The sequence below is a fragment of the Armigeres subalbatus genome, chromosome 1 (genome assembly GCF_024139115.2).
Source record: "Armigeres subalbatus isolate Guangzhou_Male chromosome 1, GZ_Asu_2, whole genome shotgun sequence".
NCBI lineage: Eukaryota > Metazoa > Arthropoda > Insecta > Diptera > Culicidae > Armigeres > Armigeres subalbatus.
The window spans coordinates 112,242,453-112,263,117 of NC_085139.1; the positions used below are offsets into that span (position 1 = coordinate 112,242,453).

Sequence of the window (20,665 nt, forward strand, 5' to 3'; positions counted from 1 at the left end):
CCACGTTAAGCACAATGGATGGACTTCTCCGACGATATTCAACTGTCTGGCGATCTCGGCATTCATCAGAGTCAAGGATGACCCTTCATCGAGGAAAGCAAAGGTTGAAACTTGCGTCCCTTCACCATACAAAGTCACTGGGATGATGCGGAAAAGAATCGTATTCTGTAGTTGGCGATGAACAGAAACGACGGCTGGTGAGCTATTCCCAGGTCGGCCACGTAACTCTTCTGGAAAACCGGGATGCAACAGTGTGTTGTGTCCCTTCGAGCAACCCCCTACATTACACACTTTATTGGACTTGCAGGGCCACTTTCCATGTGGCACCAAACATATTTTACACAGCTGATGAGTGCTGACGGCTTTCCAGCGGTCCCCAAGTGAAAGCGACTTAAACATAGTGCAGTCCCTAATTCTATGCTTGAGGCTTTGACAAGTGTAACACGGCCTAGCTGGATAATCTACTTGCTTACCTCCGGTTACCTCTGACTTACGTACTACTGGAGAAGAGTGGTTGTTCATGTACGCCTTCTCCTTTGGTCGTTGTCTCTCGTATCGGTAATCTCGCTGTTCTCGCTGTACCGGTCGGCTGTTCTGCCACATTGAGAGTTGACGTAAAGTCAATGTCAATTTCTCTCCATGAACAGCCTAGATAGCCGTGTGGTGTCGGCAGCTGGTTATCTGGCTAAGAATAACATTACGGATTGCCTGTTCCAGTGGTAAAAGTCCACCATACAGGTGACCCCTAATTTTCGGTGTGATGCGGCTTTATGCTTACCGTGCCTACGAATGAATGGTTAGAGGGGTCTAATAAGAACCTAACCGCAAACGGAGCCTCTGAAGCACCAGGGCCCCCTTCACAGTATTTTAGCCCTCGCTGCGCTAACCGGAGCTATGGCGTAGTTGACTTTTTACTTCTCCGACTTCTCCGGCTACTCTTATTCAACTTCATCGTGAGGTTAAATAAGAGTAGGGTTATGAATATGTGTTTTAATTAGTTTTCAACAAATTGTCACCTATATGGATTCGCATTATGCGTTTTTCTACAATGTACTTTGTGTATGTTACCTTTATGGATTCGCATTATGCGTTTTTCACAGTGTACTCTGTGTCTCGTCCTTGCCGTTCGGCTTCGGCTACTCTTGTTCAATCTCGACGTGATGTTAAATAAGAGTGGGGTTATGAATATGTATTTTACTTAGTTTTCAACAAATTGTCACCTATATGGATTCGCATTATGCGTTTTTCACAGTGTACTCTGTGTCTCGTCTTTGACGTTCGGCTTTGGCTACTCTTGTTCATCCTCAACGTGAATGTGGGGTTATGAATATGTGTTTTACTTAGTTTTTCAACAAACTTCCACCTATATGGATTCGCATTATGCATTTTTTTTACAATGTACTTTGTGTTTGTCACCTATATGGATTCGCATTATGCGCTTTTCACAGTGTACTCTGTGTTTCGTTTTTGACGTTCGGCTTCAGCTTCTCTTGTTTAATCTCAACTTGAGGTTGAATAAGGGTGGGATTATGAATATGTTTTTACTTAGTTTTCCAACAAATTTTCACCTATATGGATTCGCATTATGCGTTTTTTTACAATGTACTTTGTGTATGCTACCTTTATGGATTCGCATTATGCGGTTTTCACAGTGTACTCTGTGTCTCGCGTTTTTACAATAAACTTTGTGTATTATGCGTTTTATGTTTTATGCATTTTTACAATGTACTTTGTGTATGTTACCTATATGGATTCGCATTATGCGTTTTTCACAGTGTACTCTGTGTTTCGTTCTTGACGTTCGGGTTCGGCTACTCTTGTTCAATCTCAACGTGAGGTTCAATAAGAATGGGGTTATGAATATATGTTTTACTTAGTTTTCAACAAATTTCCACCTATATGGATTCGCATTATGCGTTTTTCACAGTGTACTTTGTGTCTCGTCTTTGACGTTCGGCTTTGGCTACTCTTGTTCATCCTCAACGTGAGTGTGGGGTTATGAATATGTGTTTTACTTAGTTTTTCAACAAATTTCCACCTATATGGATTCGCATTATGCATTTTTTTTTTACAATGTACTTTGTGATTGTCACTTATATTATTCGCATTATGCGTTTTTCACAGTGCACTCTGTGTTTCGTCTTTGACGTTCGTCCATTGTTACATCCTCTGTGTTTTTGTGACCTCTCTTTAGTCTCTAGCTGAATGCGTGTGAGTCTACATAATTGGCTTTCCTATAAATGGTTCCATTCTCCTTTCCAACTTCACTTCCTCTTCCTTTCCCCTTTTCACTTCCTTTTCCGTCAGGTAAATGATGAGAAAGGCCAGTGAAGGCGATGGCACAAATCTCCCAAATTGAGGGGAACGTGCCTCCTGAGCCGACGTTCTGATACCTGATACCTGATACCCCAAGTGAAAGCGACTTAAACATAGTGCAGTCCCTAATTCTATGCTTGAGGCTTTGACAAGTGTAACACGGCCTAGCTGGATAATCTACTTGCTTACCTCCGGTTACCTCTGACTTACGTACTACTGGAGAAGAGTGGTTGTTCATGTACGCCTTCTCCTTTGGTCGTTGTCTCTCGTATCGGTAATCTCGCTGGCAGTCGCGCTCGCTGAACTGCGTCACGTCACTGGCTGCCGATGTTATCGCCACCATGTACTCGCTAAACGTACCAAGGTCAGCAAATCCGGCTCTCTGCTTGTGTAGCGCCCAATCTAATCGGATATTCGCTGGTAATTTCTCCACCAATTCGTTGAGCAACGAAGGGTTCATCAAGTGAGCTTGCTGATTCGCTGCTTTCAGATGCCCAACTAAATTCTGCACGGTGATGCCAAAATTCACTAAAGTTTCCAACCGCTCTGCTTTAGGCGCCGGAACATTGCGCACTTTGTTCAACATAGTCTGCAACAAGCGATCCGGGCTCCCGAAAAGTGTTTCCAGCGTTGACATCACTTGAGGAACTGACGTAGGCAGCAGTAGATTGCTCCTGACAGCCTCCAGCGCACTTCCCTTCAGGCACCTTTGCAGTCTCATGAGATTTTCCGCATCTGAGTAGCCACACATCGCGGTTGAGTTCCGGTAGCTGCTCACGAACAATGGCCAATCCTCAGGATTACCCGTGAACATCGGGAGTTCTTTTGGTACGACCTGTCTTGCAGCTAACTGTTGCTGAAATTGTACCCACGGTACTTGCAACTGATCGGGTTGAAACGATTGCGAAATATTTAGCGGATTCAAATTGCCAACGGACTGCTGGTACTGAAGAGGTGGTTGGGCTTGCTCCATCACTGGTTGCTGATTTCGCGTTTGTAGCAACGGACTCAAATAGGTCTGCCCTGCTTGTTGATTTGCTGGACATTGAATCGATTGCTGATTCGGAGGAACTAACTGTGGTTTCGAGCTAAGTAGCCATGGACCCAATGGCTGATTCTGAGGACATGCTACAGAATGAGTAATTTGTTGTGGGACTGATTGCGATATCAGTTGGGGAGCCACTGTAGGGAACTGCGGAACCGTGTGATGAAATACTTTTTGCGCTTCAGTCTCGGCCAGTGACTGTTTTGGAATCGGAGGGGCTAGTGGCTGGTGTTCAGTACCACGTTGCATCTGCAGGAATGATTCCGGCGGTCCTATACGACTCTGCTGATTAGGAGTCGACGTGTGTGTTGAAGGTTTAGACAACTCGTATCCTTTCGGTATCGCACCTTTCGATTTAGCTGCTTTTTCCATCATAGATGACAATGGAGTTTTCTGGCCCTTCTCTCCATCGACCTTTGTACCATTTGGTGGTCCAGGTAGTACAGGTGGTACTGGATGACTGCCTGCACTAGCTACCTGTATAACTCGATCAACAGGTTGGTCGCCTCTATTAGCCATTATACCAGCATGATCTAAAATCCACTGATTAACTTTATTTTTGCTGCTTACTCGGGTGCCCTGGCTCTTGACGCTCTCGACGTCCTCTTCGCTTGCTTCGGCCATAAGTATAGCGTACTTCTCCTCTCGAAACCTTTTCTCAATAGCTGCTTTCTCCAACAAAGCTTTCTCCTGGCGTTCACGTTCAAGTTGCTGCCGCTCCAATACCAACTTTTCTTCTGCCTTACGTTCCTCATCAAGCTGCATCAGCTGCAGTTGAATTCTTGTAGAGCGACTACTTTGACGTGATTTCCCGGACTTGGATACATCGTCAACCACTATAGCAGAGGCACATTTGCTGCATGACCAACACCTATCTCGGATACCGTCGTCAACCGAAGCACATGAGAAATGGTACCGATCCTTACAGGCATCACAGGCTACCAAGTTCTCTTCCCGATCCGGCTTGTTACAGGCAATACAATGCTGCTTATCCGAGCTCGTTGACATCTTCAAATTGTCTCTCCGATGGCACGACGACGAAATCACCGATCAACAGCGTCTTGAACGGAATTCTTTAAAGCGTACAAAATACACAACACTGAACTGCTGAAAGATCCGTGATTTCTTAATCCTACTTCGACGTGAGTCGACTGCTCGCGACTGCCAGCGAGATTACCGATACGAGAGACAACGACCAAAGGAGAAGGCGTACATGAACAACCACTCTTCTCCAGTAGTACGTAAGTCAGAGGTAACCGGAGGTAAGCAAGTAGATTATCCAGCTAGGCCGTGTTACACTTGTCAAAGCCTCAAGCATAGAATTAGGGACTGCACTATGTTTAAGTCGCTTTCACTTGGGGACCACTGGAAAGCCGTCAGCACTCATCAGCTGTGTAAAATATGTTTGGTGCCACATGGAAAGTGGCCCTGCAAGTCCAATAAAGTGTGTAATGTAGGGGGTTGCTCGAAGGGACACAACACACTGTTGCATCCCGGTTTTCCAGAAGAGTTACGTGGCCGACCTGGGAATAGCTCACCAGCCGTCGTTTCTGTTCATCGCCAACTACAGAATACGATTCTTTTCCGCATCATCCCAGTGACTTTGTATGGTGAAGGGACGCAAGTTTCAACCTTTGCTTTCCTCGATGAAGGGTCATCCTTGACTCTGATGAATGCCGAGATCGCCAGACAGTTGAATATCGTCGGAGAAGTCCATCCATTGTGCTTAACGTGGACAGGGAACGTTAAGCGGAGGGAAAAAGAATCACAGCAAGTTAGCCTGCAAATCTCGGGTTATTCAAACAAAAAAAAGTTCGTTCTGGGCGATGTACGCACTGTGGCTGGGCTGGCTCTACCAACACAATCGCTACGTTATCGAGACCTGGCGAGGAAGTATTCGCATCTAGAAGGTCTTCCTATTCAAGACTACGAGAGAGCTGTTCCAGGAATCCTGATAGGCATGGACAACGTTCACTTGGCTATTCCACTACGAAGAAGGGAAAGAGGAGTTCGAGAACCGATTGCAGCAAAGACAAGACTAGGATGGACCATATTCGGCTGTGTTGGAGATCCTGCAGAAGTAGATGTGTCGCCGTCGTTCCATATTTGCGAGTGTGCTAATCTTGAAGGACTTCACGGGCTGGTGGAAAGTTTTTTTGCAGAGGAAAATCTTGGAATATCAGTTCAACGTACGCTAGAAGGCGATGAAGATCGACGGGCAAGAGAAATTTTAGAAAACACCACGGTGCAACTAGACAACGGACGCTATGAGACTGGGTTGCTGTGGCGTAACGACGATGTGAAGTTTCCTTCAAGCTATGCTATGGCGAAGAGCAGACTATCTTGCCTTCATCGCCGACTAAAATCCAATCCGGAGTTGCTAACAACTTTGGAAACACAGATTGTGGATTACCAGGCGAAGGGTTACGCACACAAAGTGTCGAAGCATGAATTTGAGAAATTTAATCCCAGTCGAACTTGGTTTCTACCACTGGGAGTAGTCATTAATCCAAGGAAACCCGGGAAAGTCCGGATGATATGGGATGCAGCCGCTAAAGTAGGTGGAGTCTCGTTTAACGGGATGCTTTTGAAGGGTCCAGATCTTCTGACACCGTTGCCGAAAGTGTTGTTCCAGTTTCGCCAACGACAGGTGGCGGTAGTAGGAGATGTGCGTGAAATGTATCATCAGTTTTTTATTCGCGAATCCGACCGCTCGGCCCAGTGTTTCCTGTGGAGCTCTGCTGCGGCGCAGTCCCCGGATATTTTCGTTATGGATGCAGCGACTTTCGGTTCAACGTGCTCGTTATGTCAGGCTCAGTTTATTAAGAATATGAACGCTAAGAACTGGGCCACCGAATTCCCAGAAGCGGCAGTAGCATTAATAGAAAACCACTATGTGGATGACTACTTAGATAGTAGGGACACGGCAAAGGAAATGTCTAAACTAGCAGCAGACGTTCGAACGGTTCACGCAAAAGCCGGATTCGAAATAAGGAATTGGCAGTCTAATTCGGAGGAAGTTCTGGCTGATCTAGGAGAGCAACGCATAACCAAATGGAAGGAGTTTACCAACGACAAAGTTAACAATATCGAACGTGTACTTGGTATGACTTGGCTCACTGAAAGGGATGAGTTTACCTTTAGATTTTCTCTACCAGATGTTTTGCAATGCCTCGTACTGGGAGACGCTGTACCCACAAAGCGGAGGATTTTACGGTTCATCATGAGTCTATACGATCCACTCGGGCTAATATCGTATATTCTTATCCACGGAAAAATTATTATCCAAGATTTATGGCGAAGTGGAGTCGGATGGGATGATTCAATCCCTAAAGAAGTCGACGAAATTTGGCGAAGATTTGTGAACGTTATTAGCGAGCTAAACCAAGTCCACGTACCACGCTGCTACTTTCCCGGATATGGTCAGGGTAGCTACGAATCATTAGAACTCCATGTCTTTGTGGATGCAAGCCTGTCCGCTATGGCTTGCGTGGCCTTTTTTCGAATAAACGACCGAGGATTATTACGCTGTTCGTTAGTGGCGTCGAAAGCTAAAGTTGCTCCCTTGAAGCCACTCTCAATTCCGCGACTGGAGTTACAGGCAGCAGTTTTAGGATGTCGACTAATGAAAGCTATCGTCAACAGTCACTCTATAGCTATCAAGAAACGATATATATGGACAGATTCAAACACTGTTTTGTCGTGGATACGGTCAGATGCCAGAAAGTATCGACCATATGTAGCGGTACGCGTAGGTGAAATCTTAGATGACACCAAAGTGCAAGAGTGGAGGTACGTACCGTCAGGACTTAATGTCGCCGATGATGCAACGAAATGGAAGGGCTTTCCTAACCTCCGGCCAACCTGTCGATGGTTCAAGGGTCCTGACTTTTTGAACAAAATGGAACACGATTGGCCCAAGCAGAAAATGGATTTGGTTGAAGCTAAGGAAGAAATGCGCACGGTTCAGGTACACTACGAAGAAGTCAGAGAGCGTTTCATCGATTCCAGCCGTTTTTCGAAATGGGAACGTCTACTGCGATCTGCTGCGTATGTATACCTATTCATTAGGCGGTGTCGAAGAGCTTCTACAACAATAGCAAAGTTGAATCAGTCGGACTTCAGAAACGCTGAACAAGCAATATGGCGCTCGACTCAATGGGATGTTTATGCGGAAGAATGCAGCTCACTGAGGCGGATCCAAGCTGTGAACGAAAGCAGCGCGAGCATCGATAAGAAAAACAGTCCCTTGAGGAAACTATCTCCTTTCATCGGTGAAGGCGGCGTACTTCGCATGGGAGGTCGCATTGGAGCTTCGCAATTTGCGTCAAACGATGCGAAGTATCCTGTTATTTTGCCTAAGGGTCATAGGGTCACCGACCTTATTATTGACAAATATCACAGACGTTACGGGCATCAAAATGGCGAAACTGTGGTAAATGAAATAAGACAGAAATATCACATTTCGAACTTGCGGGCCGAAGTCCGCAAAGTGAACAAACGTTGTCAATGGTGCCGTATATACAAAGCTCAACCAATGGTTCCCCGGATGGCCCCACTGCCTGAGGAACGGCTTACACCGTTTGTGAGACCATTTTCTAAAGTCGGAATCGACTATTTTGGTCCGTATTTGATTAAAATCGGCAGGAGTTTAGTAAAGCGATGGGTTGTACTCTACACATGCCTAGTAATTAGAGCGGTACATCTAGAGGTTGCCGCATCTCTCTCAACTGAGTCGTGCATGATGGCGCTGCGCAGGTTTATCGCCAGACGAGGGGCTCCTGAGCAAGTTTTCACCGACAACGGAACCAATTTCGTTGGTACGGAACGGGAATTGGCAAGACAGCTGCAGAATATTAACGGAGAACTGTCGGAAAGTTTCACGAACACTAATACGAAGTGGAATTTCATACCGCCTGCATCTCCTCACATGGGCGGAGCATGGGAGAGGATGGTAAGATCGGTAAAGGCAGCAATGAACTCTATTGACCATCCGCGAACTCCAACCGAGGAAGTGTTTTTGACAGTATTGTGCGAAGCCGAGTCCATGGTCAACTCAAGACCATTAACGTATATACCGTTAGAAGGTTCGGATCAAGAGGCCTTGACGCCTAATCATTTCCTCTTGCTCAGCTCAGATGGGGTAAAGCAACCAGAGAAGCAACCTGTGGAAGAAAAATCCGCTCTACGCAGCAACTGGAGACTTTGTCAACATATCTTGGATCAGTTCTGGTTAAGGTGGATTCGGGAGTATTTGCCGACTATAGCGCGACGAACAAAATGGTTCGCGGAAACGAAAGCGATTGAAGTAGGGGATGTCGTATTCATTGTAGATGGAAATGTGAGGAATCGCTGGACTCGAGGTTTAGTAATAGCGGTATTTCCAGGTAAAGACGGCCGTATTCGCCAAGCAGAAGTACGTACCACTTCTGGAACGCTTCGTAGATCTGTTTCAAAGTTAGCCGTAATGGACGTAGTTCCGGAAAGTAAAGCTGGAGGACCGGACCATCTTTACGGGCTGGGGAATGTTGGCCTAAGCGTTACGCGCTGCACTAAACCTACCTCAAGCTCCACGGGGGATCGGTCACCCGGCAGCGGTAGAGTTACTACATTGAGTGATAACACGAATGTCGAAGTTGAAGAGGACTAGAGGATGATAACTGTCAGGTAGATATGAGTCAGCAGAATATGATAGATAAAAAGGTATTCGCCAAAACACAAAGTTATTGTTGGTACTCGCAATTGGATAATTCCAGATAATTACATTGAAATATATAAGCTGTTGCATTAGAATATTAGATACGGAAACGTAAGTTCCTTTCAACTATGTATCGCCAATTTGTATTACAAATGAATTTTGTGAAATGAAATTGTAGGTAGATCGATAAAATTGTAATGCTGTAAAAGTTGGTGACTGAGTCGGTAGAGACACCAGAATTTGATTACCGTTAACAGTAAGTACATGATTATAAATTCATCACTATGAGTTTAGTGAAGCTAATTAAGATATATAAATTATTAGGACCATACCCGATTACATTAGTTATCGACCAGAAGTAGAGGAGATAATTAGGGTCACCGGAATTGTAAGTCAGACTCATCTACAACAATATGCACATATGTAACATGTTTTATGTATGTTCCAGCTTTAAAGCGTACAAAATACACAACACTGAACTGCTGAAAGATCCGTGATTTCTTAATCCTACTTCGACGTGATAACATATATTTTTAATATGATTATGAATAATGAATGATTAAATAACCCATAATTCATTTATCATGATTAAATATTGATTAATCACTAATGCTCTAGGCAAAATGAACTTTTTTTGAGAACTTAATTTCACAAAATAATATAAATTTGCGTGTCTGAACATGCCTTAAATTGATTTGAACCAGTTGTTATTATTTTACATCCAAGAAATAATTTAATAATAAGTCGACAAGATTTTTCAAACTAAATTGCAAATTTAGAAGAGAATTGGGCAAATGTGCTTTTGCGAGGCATGTTATGTATAGAGCTTAATGCAACCCATTTTACCAATACGTTCTCAATATTCGAGTTACATTTGAGGGATTAGGAACAAAACGACGAAAGACAAAAGGCTGAAGGGACAAATGGTCGAAAGACAAAAGGCCGCAGGGACAAATGGTCAAAAAGGACAAAAGTTTGAAAGGGAAAAAAGGTCGAAAGGACAAAACGTCGAAAGAGGCAAAATATCGAAAGGGACTAAAGATCGGAAGTGACATCTTTCTTCATTATTTCTTCTTCCATCTTCCTTCATTCTATTTCCTTCTTCTTTCTTTTTTCTACATCATACTTTTTTCTTCTTACATCCTCCTACTTCTATCTTCCTTCTTCCATCATCCGTCATCGTCTTTCCTTCTTCCTGTTTATTTCTCCATCACACTTCTTTTATTTTCCTTCTCTCATCTTTCTTCTTTCTTTTCTCTTCCTTCTCCCGTCTTTTTTCTTTAATCTTACTTCCTTTCACTTTCTTCCTTATTCTTTTTTCCTACTTTCATCTTCCTTCCATTTTCTTTCTTCCTTTCCTTCCTTCCTTAATCCTTCTCCCATTTTTCTTCTTTGTTTTTCCTTTTTTCTTTACTTCATTCTTCCTTCTTCCTTCTTGCTATTTCAATTGTATTGGAACCCACATAGAACCACCAAAGCAGCTTTTCTTGCATGCCAAATTTGATTCTAGTTGCTTGATTAGTTCTCGAGTTTTGCAGAAATTTCTATTTAACTAGCACTTAGGCCCCTTTCCAAGAGAGAGAGAGAGAAGGTTCTAAAATGCATGCATAAATTATGCATAAATTTATGCTTTATTTTTATGAGTGCCCACCCCCTTTAGAAGGAAAGGGTTCTGTTGTTTGGGCCCCATATCAAGATACACATATCAATCATACTGCCGCTAACCGCAAGTCGAGCACATATGTATATGGAGGCCCATATACAGATATGCTCGACTTGCGGTTAGCGGCAGCATAATCAATCAATATATTTCCTTCCATTAACAACCTCCACATGCCAAATAAGATTCCAGTTGCTTCAGTAGTTCCTGAGTTATGAAGAAATTTCTGTTTAATTTGTACAGGAGGCTGCCCTCCTTTTCACAGAAGGGAACGTTCTCAAACCATCATAAGAACCTTCCCCGACCCCAAAAACCTTTGCATACAAAATATCACGTCGATCGGTCCAGATGTTTCCGAGTATATAATAGGACAGACAGAGATAAATTCATTTATATATATCTAGAAGATTTGATGAATTAAGAAAGGAATATTGGCAAAATGGCCAAATTTATAAATTTGCAATCGTAAAAAGATTAAAATTAGCATATTGGAATTCACGCTTCATAGATCTGTACCAGTTGAGACTTTTCTATACACGAGATAAACTGCCGTGAATCGCAAGTCAGTCCCATCTGTATATTGCATCCATATACAGATGAGATTGACTTGCGATTCGCGGCAGTAAAGTGTTCCGTCAGTTTTTTCCAGTCTTTACGAAAACATTAACGGCGCTTAGCTTAGCTTGGTACGGCGGCGAACTCTATTCGATCAGAGCGTCTTACGGAGTCCAAAGTACGTACGATTTCCAGCCACTATGCGCCTCCGAATTTCTCTGCTGGTATCGTTATAGGCGGTCACCAGTGAGCCCAAGTACACGAATTCTTCAACCACCTCGATTTCGTCGCCACCGATAGAAACTCGTGATGGGTGGCTTACATTGACCTCTCTTGAGCCCCTTCCTATCATGTACTTCGTCTTCGACGTATTGATGACTAGTCCAATCCGTTTAGCTTCGCTTTTCAGTCTGATGTAGGCTTCCTCCATCCTCTCAAAGTTACGTGCCATGATATCAATGTCGTCGGCGAAACCAAATAACTGGACGGACTTCGTGAAAATCGTACCACTCGTGTCAATCCCTGCCCTTCGTATTACTCCCTCCAAAGCGATGTTGAATAGCAGACACGAAAGACCATCACCTCACCGTAACCCTCTACGCGTTTCGAAGGGACTCGAGAATGCCCCTGAAACTCGAACTACGCACATCACCCGATCTATCGTCGCCTTGATCAACCGTATCAGTTTATCCGGAAATCCGTTTTCGGGCATTAGCTGCCATAGCTGGTCCCGATCGATTGTATCATATGCGGCTTTGAAGTCTATAAATAGATGATGTGTGGGCACGTTGTATTCGCGGCATTTCTGCAATACCTGACGTATGGCGAACACCTGGTCTGTGGTAGAGCGTTCACCTATAAATCCCGCCTGGTACTGCCCCACGAACTCTCTTGCAATTGGTGTTAGTCGGCGGCATAAAATTTGGGAGAGTACCTTGTAGGCGGCGTTCAGCAATGTGATTGCGCGGTAGTTGCTACAATCCAGCTTATCGCCCTATTGTAGATGGGACACACGACACCTTCCATCCAGTCCTGCGGCAGAACCTCATCCTCCCAAACCTTGGTAATCACCCAGTGCAGCGCTCTAGCCAGTGCCTCACCACCGTGTTTAAACAGCTCTCCTGGTAGTTGGTCAACTCCAGGGGCTTTGTTGTTTTTCAGCCGGCCGATCTCCTCCTGGATTTCCTGGAGATTCGGAGCCGGAAGTCGCATGTCCTGCGCGCGTGCTTCTAGGTTCATTACCATACCGCCACCGTTGTCTGCCATATCGCCATTCAGGTGCTCTTCGTATTGCTGCCGCCACCTTTGGATCACCTCACGCTCATTTGTAAGAAGGTTCCCGTTTATGTCCTTACACATATCGAGCTGTGGCACGTGGCCCTTACGTGAACGGTTCAACTTCTCATAGAACTTTCGTGCGTTATTAGCGCGGTACAGTTCGTCCGTCTCTTCACGGTCTCGATCTTCCTGCTGGCGCTTTTTCCTCCGGAAAAGCGAGTTTTGTCTGTTCCGCGCCCGTTTGTACCGTGCTTCGTTCGCCCTCGTGCGGAGTTGCAGCAATCTTGCCCAAGCTGCATTCTTCTCCTCAACTAACTGCTCACATTCGCCGTCATACCAGTCGTTTCTCTGATCCGGAGCCACCGTGCCTAGTGCAGCGGTTGCGGTGCTTCCAATGGCGGATCGAATATCTCTCCAGCCATCTTCAAGAGATACTGCGCCTAGTTGCTCTTCCGTTGGGAGTGCCACTTCCAGCTGCTGCGCTTAGTCTTGGGCTAACCTACTGTCTTGTAGCCGCCCAATGTTAAGCCGCGGCGGACGACTCCGACGCGTGTTGATCACCGTCGAGAGTTTTGAGCGCAGGCATACTGCAACGAGGTAGTGGTCGGATTCAATATTCGCACTGCGGTAAGTGCGTACGTTCGTGATGTCGGAGAAGAATTTACCGTCGATTAGAACGTGGTCGATTTGGTTTTCCGTTACTTGATTAGGTGATCTCCATGTGGCCTTGTGGATATTCTTGCGGGGGAAGAAAGTGCTTCGGACTACCATTTCGCGGGAGGCTGCAAAGTTTATGCATCGTTGGCCGTTGTCGTTCGATACGGTATGCAGACTATCCGGTCCAATGAACGGTTTATACATTTCCTCCCTTCCTACCTGAGCGTTCATGTCACCGATAACGATTTTGACGTCCCGCAGTGGGCATCCATCGTATGTCTGCTCCAGCTGCGCATAGAACGCTTCTTTCTCGTCGTCGGATCTCCCTTCGTGTGGGCAGTGCACGTTGATGATGCTATAGTTGAAGAAACGGCCTTTTATCCTCAGCTTGCACATCCTTGCGTTGATTGGCTGCCACCCAATCACGCGTTGGCGCATCTTTCCCAGCACTATGAAGCCGGTTCCCAGCTCGTTGGTGGTGCCATAGCTTTGGTAGAAGGTAGCCGCTCGATGCCCGCTTTTCCACACTTTCTGTCCTGTCCAGCAGATTTCCTGCAGCGCTACGACATCAAAGTTGTGGGGATGTAATTCATCGTAGATTATCCTGTCGCAACCTGCGAAGCCTAGCGACTTGCAGTTCCAAGCTTCCAATCGTGATCCTATATTCGTCGCCTAGGTCGTTGCCGATGGTATCGAGTCGTATTATCTTTTATGTCGTTCGTAATAGTTGTTTTTAAAGGCGGCTCTTTGGGCCTGCGCAAACCTCCTGTCTCGTCGGAGGGCCGTCGTGTCAGGGCTGTTTAGCGTCCCACCTAACACCAGGACTTGGGCTTGTGCGCTTTGAGCGGCACACGGTCGCTTTGGCGGAGCCTACTTGCGGATTCATGCAGCTTTTTATAGAGGTTTAACGGGGCCCATCGTCAAACCCCACCACATCCTAGGCAGGCGCCACAACTCGCCGATGGCCTGGGGAGGGGGTCGTCCAGCCCTTGGACATAGTCCCTGCTGCCCCCAAGTTTTGAATAAACAAATTGCTTATAATTCTACACAGCATGGAAGTTGTCGTTTCCAATATCAATACCTATGATCAAACTCTATAGATCCAAAAGTTAGAAGTTAAATGTAAATACGTTACGTTTATACAAGTCCTACGTATACTCGCGGTTATGTTGAGAACATTACCCATTGCTCGTTTTTTAAAGGAAGCAGTGATAAATATCTCTATACAAAACGATGTATTATCGCTGAATTATTGATTAATTTGCGTGATAAACCAACGTTATGTGTGCAGAACAAAAGCAAATATTCAAAATTATTTTATTTGTACGTCAACAATCCTTATCCGTTAACAAATTTAGTCCGCGGACACGAGTAGTTTTTAGCGATTGTATAACATTTCACCGAAAACTAATTCGCGGAATTCATTTTCGCGGTCGAACATTTCGCGGAATAACATTTGGGGGTTTGTAACATTTCGCGGTATGACATTTGGTGGTTTGTACCTTTTCGCCGAATGACTTTTGGCGGAATGTACCATTTCGCGGAATGCACCATTTCGCGAAATATTATTAACTAGTTTATTTGTAGACGCAATAGCGCCCGTGGCAAGTGTTTTTTTTTTTTCAATTGTTAAGAGTGATAGATTTTTTCATGCATTTAAAAAAATCAAATTTTTCAACGTCTGTTGTCTGTGATTTTTTTTTCATCAAATGCTGTATCTGGTTATCTAAGGTTGTCACTGGTTTTGTTTTCTGCATCTGATAGTAAACATATTTTGTGTCAAATATTTTATTTTTTGTGAGAATTTCCCCGCGTGCTGCGTCTGATTGGCTAGTCACCGGACAGACAAACAGGGCTGTTATATATATGATAATAGCTTATTGTTCATTCAGCACTCAGCCCGAGATTAACACGTTAAAACTGTTTTAACTAAAAAAGTCGAAAAAACATTTTCGATAAATTTCCTAGACCGGACCAGAAGTTCCTTCTTCAGCATAGTCTTGCTTGGAAGCCACACATCCTTCCGCACGGCTAAGGACGGCCTCCCAGAATATGTAGAAGTAGTTTTCTCTCTTTGCCTTGTTACGGATAGACGTTTTTATGAATAAGCCGTTACTCCTCCCTTCGCTTTATACCTGGCAGACGCGTTCTTTTAAAGAAGGAACTATCAACTCCTTTCGCCTCATACAGGCAAATGCATCCATTTAAAGGTTGCATGACCCCTCCCTTCGCCTTATACCGAGAAGGCGCGTTCTTTTAAAGAAGGCATTATCAACTCCTTTCGATTTATGCCGGGCAGATGCATCCATTCAAAGAATGCGCTACACCTACCCTTCATCTTATACCGGGTAAACGCGTTCTTTTAAAGAAGGAATTATCAACTCCTTTTGCCTTATACCGGGCAAAAGCATCCATTTTAAGAAGGCGTTAAACTTCCCTTCGCCTTATACCGGGCAGACACGTTCTTTTAAAGAAGGCATTATCCCTGTCTTATACCGGGCAGATGGATCCATTTAAAGGAAGTATTACCCCTCCCTTCACCCTCTACCGAGCAGACGAGTTCTTTTAAAAAGAGATTATCAACTACTTTCGCCTTTCACCGAGCAGCCTAAACCCGACGGGTTCGAGTTGGTTTCGGGTTTGGAAAATTAGTAAAAAATCGGGTTCGGGTCGAGTACGAGTTTGTGAGATAAAAAAATCGGGTCCGGGTAGGGTATAGGGTATTTTATTCAGTTTTGTTAATTGTGAGGCTAGTTCGTTATTTGGGTTTTACATTTTTTTTTATTTAAAAAAATAAACCGAAAATATCTATGGTTTATAAATAATTAAATCGTGTCGGGTTTGGGTCGAGTACGGGCTTACGAATGCAAAAATTCTCGGGTACGGGTCAGGTTCAGGTTTATTTTTTTTATTCTGGGTTCGGGTCCAGGTTTGAAAGATATTTACAAATATGTTTCGGGTCGGGTTCGGGTTTGCAAAATGTGAAACCGACCATCTCTAGGGCAGACGCACCCATTCAAAGTAGGCATTATCTTTTCCCCTTTACCGGGCAGATAAAAGATATTTTAGTTACCTGATAAAGATTGTCGCTGTCATCGCTGTCCGGAACATCTTTTTTGTTGGCGAGGATAGGGGAGCTAAATGTCAAAGAAGGAAAATCCATACGATTTGACAGCTTCATACCCAACATGTTCCGGACAGCAGAAAAAAGGGAGCCGAAGCGACAATCTTTATCTAGTAACTTAAATAATTTTTGAGCAGATGCGTTAATTCATAGAAGGGACTACCTTCTTTCTCTTCTATATACCGAGCAAACGTGTCCTTTTCAAGAAGGCATTGTTCCCTCACTTTACGTTATAACGACCGAAGGTGGTCATTCAAAGAAGGCATTACCTTCTTTCATTGCATTAAATCACAATCCAAAATTATTTAGTAGCATGTAATTAAGCTGAAATTCATAATTATTTCAATGATAATTATTCTAGCTGAATTCCGCCAAATGGCATTCCGCAGAATGATTTTCGGTGAAAAGGTACATTCCGCGAAATGTTTTTCGGAAAAAAGGTGCATTCCGCGAAACGTGTTTCGGAGAGTTGATACATTCCGCGGAATGTCGTTCCGCGAAAAAAAATCCGCGAAGTGTTTTTCGGCGAAATAGTATACAACCGTTTTTAGCAGTGTGTAAAATACCAGCATACGTACTGTTTTTATATTATAACATCATAATTAATGTTTTAATGTGTATAATTGTGAGTCCAATGTAATAATGTTCCGTAAGCATATGCGGTATTTCGAAAAATTTCGTTTTAGGGCATTCGAAACGAAATTTCGCGGAATTCCGCGGAATTTGAGTATGGCGAAATCTGTTTTTCTGATTTCGTTCCGTATCGTTAAATTTCAAAAATTTCGACTGAAAAATCTTTCTTTTAACGAAATTAAACGGAATTTCGCGGAATTTCGAAATTAATTTTTAATAATTCCAATTTCCATAAAATAAAAAAAAATCGGCTGCGCCGCTGAATAAAACCATTCAAATTCTACTCAATATTTCATACATATAAATTTTTTCACTTAAACTCACTACGTAATACAATTCTGTATCTTCAGCAAAAACGCATTTAGCTTTCAATTTGTTAATTTAAATAATATTGTTCAGTGAAGTAAAATAATTTGTAGATCTCATCGTTTTGGTATGCTATATTTTTATTTAAATTAACTGATTTGTGTATGAAATATGTAATGTATTATGAGGCGCTTGTTCGATTTCTGCTCTTCTAGTTGTAGAAACTCTTCGATAAGCGAAATAATCCTCACTGGACTACTGAGTATTGTCCGTTTTCCGTTGTCTTTTGAAAGTATTCAGTTTAAACAATCATTGTTTGAAAGCAATGAAATGGAGATGGTGACGTTTCAGAAGTTTTCCTGATTTAGTAGATTGTTAGATATTTGCAGATTTAAGAATGCTCCAGATTTGAGACATTCTCTGGTATCTCATTTATTTCGGATTCTGGAACTGATTCATATCTTTCCGATTGAGATTCAGATATTTTTGATTCCGTACATTATGGAAATCTATAATTTTCTCACATTTTGATCCTTCAGATCCAGATTATTCAATTGTTTCAAAATCGTACCGATTTTCTGTCACAATCGTGCACCGTACCAACACACCGTACCGTGTGTTTACCGTAGGGCAATTTGTTGTTAGTTTGGACGTGCTGCTGCTTTTAACAATTAATATTTAGCAATAATCGAAAAGGTCTGCGTTCGAGTTGTTGGCATAAAATGAGTAATGGCCAAAATACTATTTTTTTGTACAAAAAGCGCGTAAATAGTCCAGCAATTTGTTTGCATGTATTCTCAACCAACAAGTTGCAATCAAATGGAAATTTCATATTGAAAGTAGGCAGGATCGGACTATGGAATCAAAAGTTATGGCAAAAATACTATTTTTCCATAATACATCAGAAGGTTACCGCAGGAGGATTATTCAGGGTTTTTTTTTTAAATGATTTTTGACTACACCGCTGCAAGTCAAATAAAACATAATTATTTTTAATTGCAGATTTATTTTTTTATGGTGATTCGATTATCCGGAGGATTTGATTATCCGGAGTGAAAATGAAATCGATAATCCGGATAATCGAGCCCGACCTGTATTTGGAAGATCTGTGTCAAATTAATTAGGTTACACTGGCGATCACCTCTTCAGAGCTACCGACTGAAAAGTAACAAGGCAGTCTCAATTGAATTGTTATATCATGTCCTAGCTTCAGCGCCGTAGCGTGTGGTTGGCCAGGTTGAGGGCCAAGGGCGCCAGCCTGAAGGGGGGCGCCAAAATCAATGGGTATATAGTGGGTATATAGCAGAGATGTGTAATCTAGTAATCTAAAGAGCAAACAAAGAATATTTTTTTCATTATTTCACATCCACATGATATATGTGTCCGAAACTTGATTATGCATATGTACAACATGTGATAGATTTAGTTCGTAATCGCCCCTTCGGGAAAGCACCTGTCATGCGAACTGGGGTCGTGGGATAAAACCCCACCGAAGGGACGGTTACCCTCCAATACCTTTTCCGAACTAAATCTATCACATGTTGTACATATGCATAATCAAGTTTCAGACATAGTAATTAATTTCCACTCCGGGTGGCTTAATACCCGGCATATAGGCAATTAACTTTGAATGTACTGATGTTATATGTGTTGGTTTTAGTTTTGACTACTATTCAGGATTCTCAGGGACTTCTGAATAAGCGGGCTTGGTAGTCATATGGCTTCTGCTTCTGCCTCATACGCAGGAGGTCGTGGGTTCAATCCCAGGTCCGTTCCATCCTCCTACTTTGTATCTTTCTCTATATTTCTCATGCTCTAGCAATCGTTAGAACTGGAAATGGACTTCCATACCGTTTCCATTACTATTCCTATACCTTTAACTTGAGTATTCTAACAGTAATCTGCTCGTTTCCTACATCCAATTAGAAATTCCATCAGTTGCTTTCTCCTATCTTATCACACTGGCAGCTCGTTAACCAAGACGGACCTCTGCCTCTCGAACCTAGCCCAAAAATTCCAACAAATTCCGCATGAACTCGTGGCAAGTGCAGAGGTATATTCGGCTTGCAGTGGGCGAGTGATTTCCTCCCCCTTCCCAACATTGACTTGCATTTTGACGTGGCAGGCGCCAGTATGACCTAACAAATGAGATCACCAGTACTTGTACATTGAAGATCTGTGCTAGCCCCAAGCAAACATCTGTTGGTTCCCTGTGCAAGAACAGCTGATCTGATCATAATGGAGTAGCAACTACGAGCAGTCAATCAAGCTCAAGCTCAAGCTATTCAGGATTCTCAGGGACTTCTGAAACCGGGTTGAAAAAGGCAATTGAATAAGAAGAAATCTGATAGTATCTTATAAAGTTGAAACTTATAATGGTTGATACCCACATTGCGATTGGCAAAGTTTTTGGGCACTATTACGGCCATCGAGAGTCCGAGTTCAGTGCGTGATCTCTCATGTTTCGGACAGCAGAACGATCGCGCGGTCGGCCGAATTATTGTGTTCTGCATTGCGCGGCCGGTAATAAAATTAATCAGTTCAGTGCGTGATCTCTCATGTTTCGGACAGCAGAACGATCGTGCGGTCGACCGAATTATTGTGTTCTGCAATGCGCGGCCGGTAATAAAATTAATCAGTTCAGTGCGTGATCTCTCATGTTTCGGACAGCAGAACGATCGTGCGGTCGACCGAATTATTGTGTTCTGCAATGCGCGGCCGGTAATAAAATTAATCAGTTCAGTGCGTGATCTCTCATGTTTCGGACAGCAGAACGATCGCGCGGTCGACCGAACTATTGTGTTCGGCATAGCGCGGCCGGTAAGAAAATTAATCAGTTCAGTGCGAGATCTCTCATGTTTCCGACAGCAGAACGATCGCGCGGTCGGCCGAATTATTGTGTTCTGCATAGCGCGGCCGGTAATAAAATTAATCAGTTCAGTGCGTGATCTCTCATGTTTCGGACAGCAGAACGATCGCGCGGTCGACCGAACTATTGTGTTCTGCATAGCGCGGCCGGTAATAAAATTAATCAGTTCAGTGCGTGATCTCTCATGTTTCGGACAGCAGAACGATCGCGCGGTCGGCCGAATTATTGTGTTCTGCATTGCGCGGCCGGTAATAAAATTAATCAGTTCAGTGCGTGATCTCTCATGTTTCGGACAGCAGAACGATCGTGCGGTCGACCGAATTATTGTGTTCTGCAATGCGCGGCCGGTAATAAAATTAATCAGTTCAGTGCGTGATCTCTCATGTTTCGGACAGCAGAACGATCGTGCGGTCGACCGAATTATTGTGTTCTGCAATGCGCGGCCGGTAATAAAATTAATCAGTTCAGTGCGTGATCTCTCATGTTTCGGACAGCAGAACGATCGCGCGGTCGACCGAACTATT

At 43.6% G+C, this 20,665-nt stretch overlaps 2 protein-coding genes across 8 annotated transcripts in view; both read left to right on the plus strand.

The window, feature by feature from the left end:
• Window positions 1–20,665, plus strand: part of LOC134205455 (soluble guanylate cyclase 89Db-like) — a 119,009-nt gene that overhangs the window by 25,088 nt on the left and 73,256 nt on the right. The gene's annotated exons all lie outside the window — the stretch shown is intronic.
• LOC134206436 (uncharacterized) lies at window positions 4,698–9,011 on the plus strand. Its single transcript, XM_062682152.1, has one exon. The coding sequence runs from the start codon at window positions 4,698–4,700 to the stop codon at window positions 9,009–9,011; it is 4,314 nt and encodes a 1,437-aa protein (XP_062538136.1).